Raw genomic sequence first — 12,936 nt, 5'->3', positions numbered from 1 at the left:
CGCTATATACCACAGACTTTGGTATATCTATGCATATTGGGCATTAAACTGTTCAGTACACCTTAGGTGTTCCTATTTGGGGTGATTTGCCTTTATCTGATCTTTATTAAGAAATTGTGAGAGATACATTTTTATGCGATTTTCTGAAATGTCATAAAAATCTGTCATAAAAAAACTTAGGGAAGCTTTACAGCTAGGTACTTTGAAGCAAAAAGAAATGTTTACCCATTATAGATTCGGGGGAATGTGTACTTAAAATATATAAAAAATATATGGCTTTCTGGGTTGAGTGTACTTTTTTTGAAGCATTATCCCACATAAAGGATGTAAATGTGTTGATTTTGCAGGAGCTGAAATGATAGATTATATGGGAGTATGTTCCTATTGGGGCCCCTACATGCCACATATTTAGGTAAACCTATACATATTGGGCATCAAACTGTTCAGTGGACCCCTGGCGTTCAAACTTTTTATCTTGGTACCTAACACTATGTGGGAGATAAGATGCTGCAAAGCAGAAGCTTTGAGGGGATTTTTGGAAATGTCATCAAAATTGCTAATTTTAGAAAAGCTTTGCGGCTTGGTACTTTGGAGTAGAAAGACACGGGTATCAATTTTAGATTCGGGGGAATGTGTACTTTTCAAAAATATATGACTTTCTGGGGTGAGTGTACTTTTTACTAGCTTTATCCCACATATAATGATATAAATGTGTTGATTTTGCAGAAGCTGAAATGACAGAAATGATAGATCATATGGTAGTTCACATTATCATAATGATAGTTCACATTGGGGCCCCTACATGCCACATACTTAGGTAAACCTATACATATTTGGCATCAAACTGTTCAGTGGACCCCTGGCGTTCAAATTCAGGGTGTTTTATCTTGGTACCTAATGTTATGTGGGAGATACGATGCTGCAAAGTGGAAGCTTTGAGGGGATTTTTGGAAATGTCATCAAAATTGCTAACTTTAGAAAAGCTTTGCGGCTTGGTACTTTGGAGTAGAAAGACATGGGTACCCATTTTAAAATGGGGGGAATGTGTACTTTGCAAAAATATATGACTTTCTGGGGTGAGCGTACTTTATACTAGCTTTATCCCACATATAATGATGTAAATCTGTTGATTTTGCTGACAGAAATGATTGATCATATGGGGGTATGTTCACATTGGGGCCCCTACATGCCACATACTTAGGTAAACCCATACAAATGGGGCATCAAACTGTTCAGTGGACCCCTGGAGTTCATATTTTGGGTGTTTTATTTGGTTACTTTATGACCTGTAGGAGACAAGATACTATAGACTAGAACTTTGAAGTGATTTTTAAAAATTTCACATTTTTTGATAAAAACCAATAACTTTAGGAAAGCATTGCAGCTTGATAGTTTGGAGTAGACAGACAACTGTGCCTGGATTCCCCAGAAGCCGTTCTTTCCAAAAATGTACAATTTTCTGAGATAAACCTTCTGTTAGTGGAATTTTTGTCCTTGAAATCTAAAGTATGCAGCTTTCTGAAGCAGTGCTTTGGAAATTTAGTAGTGTACTGCTGGGAGTTTTTGACTGTAACAAATGAGAAATCTCCATAAAACTATAATATTTGCTATTGGCACGTTCATGAGACATGGGACTTTCCAAATCAGTTGTATATTCGTGAATAAAATAATTTTTGTTTCTAGTATGTGTGTTTATATTATGGTAAATGTGATTATTTATTTTTTTTCATTTTTAGATATTTAGAAGCCTATATCTTGTTACAGAATTGGAATTACACCAAAATTCTACCATATTTTGAAAGCTTAGGTTGTCCTGAAAAAAAAAAATATATATTGTTTTCCTGGGTAAACTAAAAGGCCCCTAAAATGAAACAGAGCAAAATGTTAAAATACTGTCTGGCAATACAAGTTCTGCTGTAGTAAAAAGGTTAAAGTTACAAGGAGAGGCTTTTTGCCGCCTCTGGTAACTTTGGGGGCGCTGCCACCTGAGGTGAGTTTCTCAACTTACCTCATAGTAGCAGCGCCCCTGCTGTAACCACTTTGATTTGTACAACACACTTGAATCCAACAAGGCAGTAGCAACAAAATTTTCATTGGTGCCAACTATCATGGTTCGAACAGGAAATGTAGATTGTCAGTTCCTTAAAGGACACAAAAATGTAATTAGTGAACAGCCTCTTTGAAATTCTTCAATACCTGCCACACTGGTTGTCCAGAGATTAATAGTAAGGCTGCAACATCTCCTCAATCACTTAGATTTCCATCTCCTCTTGTAACCCACTTGGCCCCCTCCCTCAGGAATTTGCTTTGACTTCTGGCTTGTGGGCATGCTCAGTTGTTCTATGCTTAGATAACTAAACACGCCCTCCAGTCTAGCAGCCAGTGAAGAGATGGCATTGCTGGTTCCCATAGAAACTCAGCTCAAGCGGTCTGCTTCAATTTTTTTCTCCTGCTCAGCTTTACCATTACAGTGCTCAAACAAAGCAGAACTTTTATCAGAGACAGTGTGAGCCTGTATTCTTGATTAAATGTATGCTGAATAAGGGTGTGTGTATGCTGTTTGCAGATTTAAATGTAACTGATTATGTATCAGAGGAAAATGTGATCGTGCTGGCAAGCGGAGGGGTTATATGCAGTACAAGTGATGCACTATTACTTACGTTTCTTTTCAGGTCCTCTCCTATTCATATTTTTGTCTCTTGTTCATACCCTAAGACCCTGGCAACAGGATAGCTGCTGAACAAAATCTAAATAACTGAAAACCAAATAATGAAAAAATTTAAGCCCACAAATTGTCTTAGTTTGTCTACATGAAACTAAATGTTAATTTAAAGATGAACAACCCTTTTAAGAAGTACACCACAGACAATAAAATGATATGCCAAGCTCTAAGTCATGACTTTGATGCTGTGAGAATGAAACATTTCTAGAAGGTATTCCTTTTGATAACCTGGGCAGGTAGGTTATCTGTGATATTCTTTGTTACCAAAACTAGTAACACAAACTACAGTTAAGTTTTATATATATTGGCACAGTGACAGCAGTTTCTTCTATAAGTGTTCATCATTTTTTTGTACTAACTGGTCAGCTATTAAAACAAAATAAAGTTCCTACATACCTAATTGCTGGCTATTTTTTTCTTGTTTTTGACTGCACAGTCTAATACACTAAGAAAAGTTTATGATTATTATTATGATTGGCACAACATGCATGTCATATTAGTATTATTAGACCAACTATAGCCAGCTTTACTAAAGTTATATTACTAACATTCAAACTTAAGATTGGTCATGCCAGAATGTAAAAATCTATGTCAAAATGGATGAAGGTAAAGATAGTAAAACATTCACAATAGCGTCTTATAATGTATTGTTTAGTCAGCGAGCCCATATTAAGGCACCCTTGTTTGGTATAAACCTGGCTGTATACTGACAGATTTAAGTAGTTGCTTTGGCCCCTTCAGACTGAGTTAGCAGCTTATTTGCCAGTGTATGGGCACTCCCTGACCAATATCTGACTGAAAATCATCCAAACATCTGGCAGGTTTGAAAATCCTGTTGGGCAAGAACCACATCAGGTCGTTGATGCAATACTCTCCCGACGTGTGTGGGTGTGCATAAAACCATCATGTAAGTGGTGAAATGGGGCAAAGGTCCGTTCATTTCATAACCTTGCCAATTGAGTGGATTTTAATGTTTATGGGCATTTAAAATGTGCAGGGAATGCACAATCATTATCAGTTTATTTCAATGAGCCAAGGAGGGCTCCCCAGTGTATTTTATAATAGTGTTCATAACCTAATTCACTCAGTTCATTTAGGAGTCATGCTGGCCATTTATAAATAAAATGTAACTTGAATAGCTCAGAAAATGAATGGTGACATCAGATAATTCACATTAATCAGTGTTAACCTCCTGTTTATTTTATTGATTGCTTCCCATAAATTACATCTACAAGGTATGCAATAAGCCCAAACCCAATGTTTCCTACGCACACATAAAAATGTGACCATGTGAACATTATTCCTCAAAATATTAATCCAATTTCAGTAAAAAATGTCAAGGCAGGAAAACAATATAAAATACATTATTTCAAAATTTCCTGTAAGCTCCTACTTCTTTTAACACACAAAAGAGATGTAGCATTGTGTTTTTATTTTGTACTGAATGAGTGCAGAACTAGGACTGTACACAAGGCAAGTGCAATAGTACTACTGAAAATTTCTCATGTGCCAAACCTCTGAATCAAACCCATGGACTTTAATTTCTGAATAAAAATCACTTAAAGGGAAATGCTGTGTAATCCCACAAATGGCACTTACACATTTCCAAGTAGACTATTTAAAGAGAAACATGACAGTGCCCACCCCAGACCATTTCTATGATTCACATTATGTACCACATTTACTGCAAAGTGGAGCACCTGTACCTATCCATTCACACAGAATAGCAGTCAATTGATTGCTAAAATGAACATGGGTCTCCTGATGCTCCTGTTAACGTTTTAAGAACAGATTTAATTTTGCCTACTTACAGAATATAATATTGTGACAGTTGTATTTCCCTTCATTCTTACCAAATCCTTCTATTCCCGCTAGCTGATCCTCTCTAACTTTAGTGACAAGGACAAATGCATAAATGCCATGTCTAAAATTTGCGAAACCCAGCTATTTTCTTTACTAACATTATATGAATGAAGGGAACACCTTTGTAGCCCTTTGATACAAAGTCTGAATGAAATAAAATGTAAGATTTAACATCCCATTTGTTACAAAAAACAAATTGGCTTTGGTTTTACTTAGATATTACGTCTCCCCAAGAGGCAGCAAGACAGGCCCTCTATTGCAGCAAAATGGTAGAGAAGAAAGCAGATTGTCTCGATTTCCTGTCATGGTTGGTTTATTCTTCCTTTGAGGAAATTATTTTACAGTTTATGTATCAATTAGCTGAAGTCTGCTTATCTGATTTGATGCCTTGACAAACGACTGGTGACGGTTGCAGATAATTGCCAGGCATATAGGAATGATGCAATACCCAACGGTTTTGGGATCAGCTCTTGTACATGAGTATAGAAATAGAAATACTTGAAAGTAGGGAATCAGGAAAAGAGCAGCCCACAGCCAAAAAGGTAAGGAGAGCAGACGTGCTTTTAAGGAGTGTGTCCATGTGGTCCCTCTGTGTGGCTCCTGTGGTTTCAGCTGTACATGTTCCAAGGCAAGCCTGTTATAAGTCTCATTTATTTCAAATACATAGTAAAAGGCAGCAGCGCTCACAAAGAGGTAGAGGCTGACGCCAATCCATCCCATCCTCTGGCGAAAATTCATCATTCTCCATGCTCTGCCTGCATATAAAGTGAATGGGTGAAGCTTAATATATATTTATACACAGGATAAATAAAACTTCTGGAAAGCACAATTTTCCTGTTTGTGTAGAGTGCAAGTGTTGCACTACAACTCCCAGTACTACTATCCAGCCTATATTATTATTTCACTTAACCCGATCCATGTACTTTTATTTTTTCAACCATTAGAAAGAAAAAAAAAAAAAAATATATATATATATATATATATATATATATATTTTTTTTTTTATTTTTTTTTAATTTATTTTTTTAAGACAGAATACCCAGGCTACTACAGACATTTAATTGCTGCTGTTATCCAGGCATATAGCATTACAACTCCCCTAAAGAAAACAATTGTTTTGAATAGTAGTTTGAAGTAAAATTAGGGAAAAAAAGTGACACTAATCTATACTATACCAATGAACTACATGGAACATTTTAGATGAAAAGCAGCCAACATGCTCAGTATTTCCCACAGAACTAAAACATACCAGCACTAAGGATGCTGCACATTGCAGTACAGAATTGGCAGGACGGCCGCAGGCAAGCTACAAATTCCACTCTCCACATTAGAGCACAAAATCTTGCCCGAGATTCAGAGTGACAGAGATAGATGTGGGTTTAGCGCCTCTCCTTTCTACAGCAAATAACCCAGGGCAAGCTAAACAGGATGTGTTCATATCGTAACAGAAATCTTGTGATCCGTTCTGTCTTATGACATACTGGCTAATGTAGAAGGAAAAGCAGAAGAGAACTATGGGGACATGTCCTGCTATTACCATCTCCTTCAAAACAAATAAACTAATATTGTTAATGCTCCCTGCCATTCCTAACATTTGCTGCAAGTCAAGGCTAATCAAACCTAAAGCATTTTTACTTGCATAATGCCATGCATGCAATGTTATATTTGTTTTTATTTTTGTAGTGCTACTCATATACACAGAACTGTACATTACTGCCAGGCCACGCTTTATTGCCAACCAAGGCACAGGGCCCTGCCATCCTGCCTCCCACTAGTGTGCTTACTTCCTCCCCCCACTGGTCACTTCCACGCCAAATCCACCCCTGTGTTGCAGCCACTGCTGGTCACTCACCTCCTTCTCCGCTGACTCCCCTCACCCCATTGTGCCCTAGGGAGCAACCTACGTTGTCTAACCCCAGTTCCAGCCCTGCTATACATTTCAACAATATGTAAATGAATAGAAGCAATACAACAAGAGAAAACATATATAATATATGCAATTACATTCGCTATGTATTTATTGCTTCTCCCCATCACTATGTCTGAGCTATATGCATCCACTCTATGGCCTTCTTTGGAAGTTATTTAAACAAACAGTAACAATTAAAAAATAGTGTTTTAAAGTAATTAAAATATAATGTACTATTGTCCTGCACCAGTAAAACTGGTCTGTTTGCTACAGAAACGCTATTGTAGTTTATATAATTAAGCTGTCATGTAGCTATGGGGGCAGCCATTCAAGCTGGAAAAAAAAAAAAGGAGAAAAGGCACAGGTTACATAGAAGATAACAGATATGCTCTGTAGAATATAACGGGGCTTTATCTGTTATCTGCCAAGTAACCTGGACCTTTTCTCTTTTCAATGGCTGCCCCTGTGGCTACACAGCAGTTTTGCTTATATAAACTATAGTAGGGCAAACACAGCAGTTGCACCAGAGCAGAGCAACAGTCCATTATATCATAATTACTTTTATACACTTCACTTTCATTTTTTGGTATTACTGTTCGTGTATCACCACCACTATGAGCTAAGGTGAAAACTTTGCCTCAGGCTACCAGGGGCACCTAATGAAAATTATTCAGAGATAATCCGATTAATGTATGTATGTATGTTTAACTTTATAAAATAAAAAATTATTGGTGAACTTTGTATAAAGTACTTACGAAAAAAGCTTTAGCTCCTAGTTGTTGCTCTGTGCTGCAACCAAATACAACTGCAAAAATCCAAAAAAGCTGTACACGTGATAAAGGGTATGGACCCGAAACATGTCGTGTTACCACTACCCACAATAAATGGTTTGCAGTAAATCTGCTGAAGCTTTTTTTTCCTACTTTTTGGATTTTTGCAGTATGTTTAACTTTATTTATAAAGTGCCACAAGAGTGCGCCGAGTTGTACAATCTTACAAAATTACACACAGGGAGGACAAGTGTTATAATAAATAAATACAATAAATATATATAAATGCACAGAGAATAAATGCCATGTAGTATGAGACACAGTAGGAAGGAGGTCCCTGCCCCGTAGAGCTTACAATCTAAGTGGTTGGGTAACACACAGGCACAAATTGGAAGGTAATGATAATAATGTTTTAGTGCCCCATAAGGTAACAGCTGAGCTTTTTCTTAAAGAGAGTTAGTGAGTGTTCCCTACGGAGGGATTCAGGGATAGAGTTCCAGAGGTAAGGAGGTAAAGACGAGAGAGCGCAGTGGATGATGTAAAAAGACGGAGTCTCTGAGAGGAAGGGAGGAGACGACCAGGAACATGCAGGGAGACCAGTGAAGAAATGTAGTGAGGAGCAGAGGAGTGAAGGGCTTTGAATGTTAGCAGAAGGATTTTGTAAGCTATCCTTTGCTTAATTAATGACCAAGGGGCCCTATGAGGAGATCATCCAGATTTGGCACTGCATGTAGGTGGCCAAATTGGGAGAGATACAGGTATAGGACCCATTATCCAGAATACTTGGGGCCAAGGTTATTCCAGATAAGGGGTCTTTCAGTAATTTGGATCTCCATACCTTAAGTCTACTAAAAAAAAATCAATAAAACACTAATTAAACCCATTAGGATTGTTTTGCATCCAATAAGGATTAATTGTATCTTAGCTGGGATCAAGTACAAGGTACTGTATTATTATTACAGAGAAAAAGGAAATCAATTTTTAAAATCTGAATCTATGGGAGACGGGCTTTCCGTAATTCAGAGCTTTCTGGGTAAGGGATCCCATACCTTTGATGCATGTACACTCATCTGGAAGCATGCCAAATGAGTGGATCTTAATATGTCTATGGCCAGTTTAATTTAAATCTTAAAAGAGAAGGAAAAGTAAAAACTAAGTAAGCTTTATCATAAAGGTCTATGTAAATACAGCCATAAGCACTCACAGAAACGCTGCACTGAGTCCTCCATCAAAAGAAACACAGGATTTCTTGTCTCTTGTTTTATAAACATGTTGTTCCAGTTTATGACTTCCTCTCTCAGAAACATCCTTAATTCCAGTGGCCAGAGTCTGCGCAGTTCTCTCCCCTCTCCTGCTCCCCCTTCCTACCAGAATGCAAAGAACCCCCTCCCCCCTCCCTTAGGAATGTGTGATCTCAGCTATAACGGCTAGACTGCAGGCAGGAAGCTACTTAAAATGGCAGCTGCTATCTTAAAAAACAAAGAAAGCTTCTAGGGCTGTTTACTCAGGCATGGTAATGGTTTCTGCAGAATAAATATAGTGTTCTAGGTGGCACTAATTTGGTAAAGCGATTGGCAGTAAAAGGACTTTCCCTCTCTTTTAAATATTTATTCCTATAACAGATTCTTACACTCATAATTATAAACTGGTATTTTTCACCTAAGAAATGATGGTTTCCCTCTATGGTCAGGCTAGACAGGTGAATACAACAATTAAAAGGACCACCAACTTATAATGTCTGCTTACATTTTCAGTCAGTATCTGTTAATCCACCTACATATCAAAATTTTATTTGCAACTATTTTATAGGAAAAAATATTTCAATACACACATAGCCAATTCATTTACGGATTTTATCAGTCCTTTAAAACAAAAATGTTCTGTAATCCACAAATCTGTATTTATTGTATGGTTGATAAAACTTTTAATCTTTGTTTGTCATAAATATCTCAAAGTGGCACAACTTTATCGCACAAATATCATATAATAGAAATGTCACTCCTTGGAACTGTATCCCGGGCTTTGTTATACAGAAATACTTCAGTGCAGTTTGTAAACTGTAAGTGGGACAGCCCCTATGACAAAAAAAATGCAATACATAAGAAGCGAACCTATAAGTTAGGCAGGGCAGCCTTACCTGTGCCACCACAATACTATTCACGGTTTAGACGTAAAGTGTACATTTTGGGATATCGTCTGCCAGTTACTTTGTCCAATGTACATACGGTCACATACCGCCCAGCCGTCCCGCTTTTCGCGGTACAATGCCGGTTTTAAATATAGAGCCCGCAGCCCCGGATTACTTCCCCCTTAATGTGCAGCTCGTTGGTTCCCTGACAGCTAATCCCGGCGTCACAAGTCTCATCTCGCGAGACTATGGAGTGCCGCTAGACGTATAAATGCGCAGTGACGCGTCACGTAGCCTCAATGGGGGTGTGACAAGGAAGGACGGGGGGTTTTCATAAATTCTAGGAAGGCGTGACAATGTGCGTTGGGCGGGGCTGGCTGCGGATGTGTGTTCGCGATATGTTTGTGTGCTTATATTTTCTATTATCGGGGAACAGCAACGGAGAAATACTATTTGCCGGCAATGCCAGCTGACACCAGATAGTCAGTTCTCATCTCACAATAGTTAGCCACAATTTTTTTTAATATATTCGATTTAACTACTTCAGTTCATATTTTTACTTCCTGCCGTTTCTACACGTTTTTCTTGTGGAGGGGTTAGGCAGTAGCTGGGTAGCTGCTACCAGGGCTGTACAGTTAGTTCATACATTCTTTTAGAGATGCATTAGTTTATGACACTGCGTCTGCAACTCCTGGTACCCAAAATTGCTTCCAGCTCCATATCCTTGGCAGGGCCGTGGTGCCCGTAAATAAATCCTTTGACTCTGACTCCTCAGTTTATGGTATCTCCAACTCTGACCCAAATTTGCTTCTAACTCCTACTCCACAGCCCTGGCACAGAGCTACCCTTAGTCCATACCTCCCAACATTTCATTAAGAGAGAGACAAAAATATTTGACGCGGGTAGTGTGGCAAATATTTTTTGGCCATGCCTGCTTTGTGACCATGCCCCCACATGCCACACCCACTTTTCATGCCCCAGATGCGCTAGTATAATCATTAAATAAAAAGAATAAAGGACATATTAACTTCAAAGGTGCCAGTATGACTACATTAAATTGATAAAGGGCATATTAACCCCAGACATCCCATTAAAATTACTAAATGAAACTGAGAAAGGGCATATCAACTTCAGACATGCCAAAAGTTATAAACAGGGCCAATTCCAGTGGTGCATAAATCTATGTTATTTCCTTCTATTCTCAGTTGAAAGCAATACAATATTAATGTACCACTAGAATTTCTAGCCATATTAACAAGGCCAGCCTAAGGTTCCCATACTTATAAGGGCCCCTTTTAAATGTCTGCTATATTTTATGAACGGATCAGTGATACCTCTGTCTTCTATTCTCCTGCATGCTGTGGTCTGCCAGAGATTCCCAGGAGTGAGAGATATATGTTAGGGGTGGAAAGGTGAAACTGTCCAGCACACAAATAATTTCCAGCTCTGATTAAAGTTACCAGGAGCTGTGCCCATGCTGTTCACAGCTCTTACTGCTTCCAGCGAAGAAAGAAAAAAAATATTGTATTTACCTGGTGCTTACCAGCAAAAGCTGGTGTTTGTTTTATTTATTTATTTATTTATTTTAAAAACAAGGAGTATTTTTCACAATTTAATAGTGACACACAGGGAGATTAGTCTCCCGCAACAACGAAGATTTGTCATGCGGCGACTAATCTACCTGTGTGTCACTGCTTTAAAAGTTAGGACAAGTTTTTAGGGCAAGGGCACACGGAGCAGTTTTTTTACTGAGTATCAGCAAACCAGAAAATTAGGGAAAACCTGATACCAATTGCCAGCAGTACCTGTCATATTTCCATTACTGGACCCTGGGATGTACATTTATTCATGTGATCATTAAACAACTATACATTTTTCCTGAAACAATATAATTGCAACACATGCCTGTCAGGCGCAGCCACAGGTGGGTGGCTGGCAGGTAGGAGCTTATATGCCGTGTAATATGGGTACAGGGGGTACTTCACTTGTGGATAGCCAGGAAACAAGTTATGCTGCTGAAACATGATTTATTAATGAAAATTGAGAAATAACAATATGGAAGTCCTTACAACAGGCCAGTGGTCAGAGGCAGGCAGAAGACGAAACAATCCGTAAAACAGGCAGAGGGTCAGGACTGGCAGCAAACAAGGAGGGTCCGGAATAACGGGCAGTGGTCAAAGGCAGGCTGAAGGCAGGGAGAGTCCAATAATCAGGCCGAGGTCAAAACCGGGAGATCAAACAGAGGTAAGGAACAGGAGTCGTAGAACAGGGTAAGGTAACGGAATCAGGCAGGAAGCAAAGAAGAGGGGTTAACAGAATGTTCAGGCTGGATGCCCAAAGTCTCCAGTGGCTCAGTGAGGTAATGCAGAACCTGCCCAACATAGAGTCCAGAGTTCTGGTACAGGCAGGTCCTGACACCCCCCCCTTGAGGATCGACCTCCGGGCGATCCCAGGATCGGGTGGACATCTTTCAAACATCTTCTTTACAAAAATGTTTTCAGTCCAAAAGTCCAAAACTTTCAAGTCCACAGAACCCAAAAACAGAAAACCTGCAAAAATAGAAAATACTGGCCCAAAACTACTTTGGAAAATCGCAGAAAAACATAAATTAAACCAAAAGAAAAAACTTCTTAGAAAAAGTCCCAAACAAGGTGAATGCCAGAATAGGTGGTTCATCAGAAACAGCGGCCAGAACAGGAGAGTAACCAAGTCCAGGAACCACAGCAAAGGAGACGCCAGGGACTGGAGCCAGAACATAGGAGTGCCTAGGGTCGGGAGCCAGAGCAACGAGTTGCCAGAGTTGGAAGCCCGAATAGAAGTGTCACCAGAGTCAGGAGCCAGAGCGGATGAGACGCCAGGGTCAGGAGCCAGAGCGGATGAGACACCAGGGTCAGGAGCCACAGCGGAGTCGTCGCCAGGGCCAGGAGCCACAGCGGAGTCATCGCCAGGGCCAGGAGCCACAGCGGAGTCATCGCCAGGGCCAGGAGCCACAGCGGAGTCGTCGCCAGGCAAAACACCCACTACAGGTGGAAGAGAGATGCCCAGGGAAACAACAAGACCACCAAACACTGCAACAGAACTGGCAGAGTCTGGGACACCAGAACTACCAGATCCAGTAGCAGGGAAGGCAGGTCCAGAAGCAGTTTTGTCCTCAGATGCTGGTGGCAGAAGTATTGGCACCGAGGCAGGAGCAGGCACAGGAGCTGGCACCTAGGCAGGAGCAGGCACAGGAGCTGGCACCGAGGCAGGAGCAGGCACAGGAGCTGGCACCGAGGCAGGAGCAGGCACAGGAGCTGGCACCGAGGCAGGAGCAGGCACAGGAGCTGGCACCGAGGCAGGAGCAGGCACAGGAGCTGAGGGTTGCAGTTCAGGCACAGGAGCCGAGGGTTGCAGTTCAGGCACAGGAGCTGAGGCAGGACAAGGCCGCTGTCTGGGTGCTGGCACAGAGGCTGGAGCGGGAGACTGAAGTGCTGGCACAGAGGCTGGAGCAGAAGACTGAAGCACTGGCACAGAGGCTGGAACGGGAGACTGAAGCACTGGCACA

General features: G+C 40.3%; 1 protein-coding gene across 2 annotated transcripts; it reads right to left on the bottom strand.

Annotated features, from left to right (window-relative positions):
* Positions 1–3,890: 3,890 nt before the first annotated feature.
* Positions 3,891–9,473, bottom strand: tmem251 (transmembrane protein 251). Of its 2 annotated transcripts, none has more exons than XM_012968326.3 (2): positions 5,835–6,365; positions 3,891–5,340 (listed from the first exon to the last, which is right to left on the bottom strand). In XM_012968326.3, the coding sequence occupies exons 1-2, from the start codon at positions 5,911–5,913 to the stop codon at positions 4,931–4,933; spliced, it is 489 nt and encodes a 162-aa protein (XP_012823780.1). In that variant the 5' UTR covers positions 5,914–6,365; the 3' UTR covers positions 3,891–4,930.
* Between the last annotated feature and the right edge of the window lie 3,463 nt (positions 9,474–12,936).

Source organism: Xenopus tropicalis, chromosome 8 (assembly GCF_000004195.4).
Source record: "Xenopus tropicalis strain Nigerian chromosome 8, UCB_Xtro_10.0, whole genome shotgun sequence".
Taxonomy (NCBI): domain Eukaryota; kingdom Metazoa; phylum Chordata; class Amphibia; order Anura; family Pipidae; genus Xenopus; species Xenopus tropicalis.
This window is presented reverse-complemented; position numbering and strand designations above follow the sequence as displayed.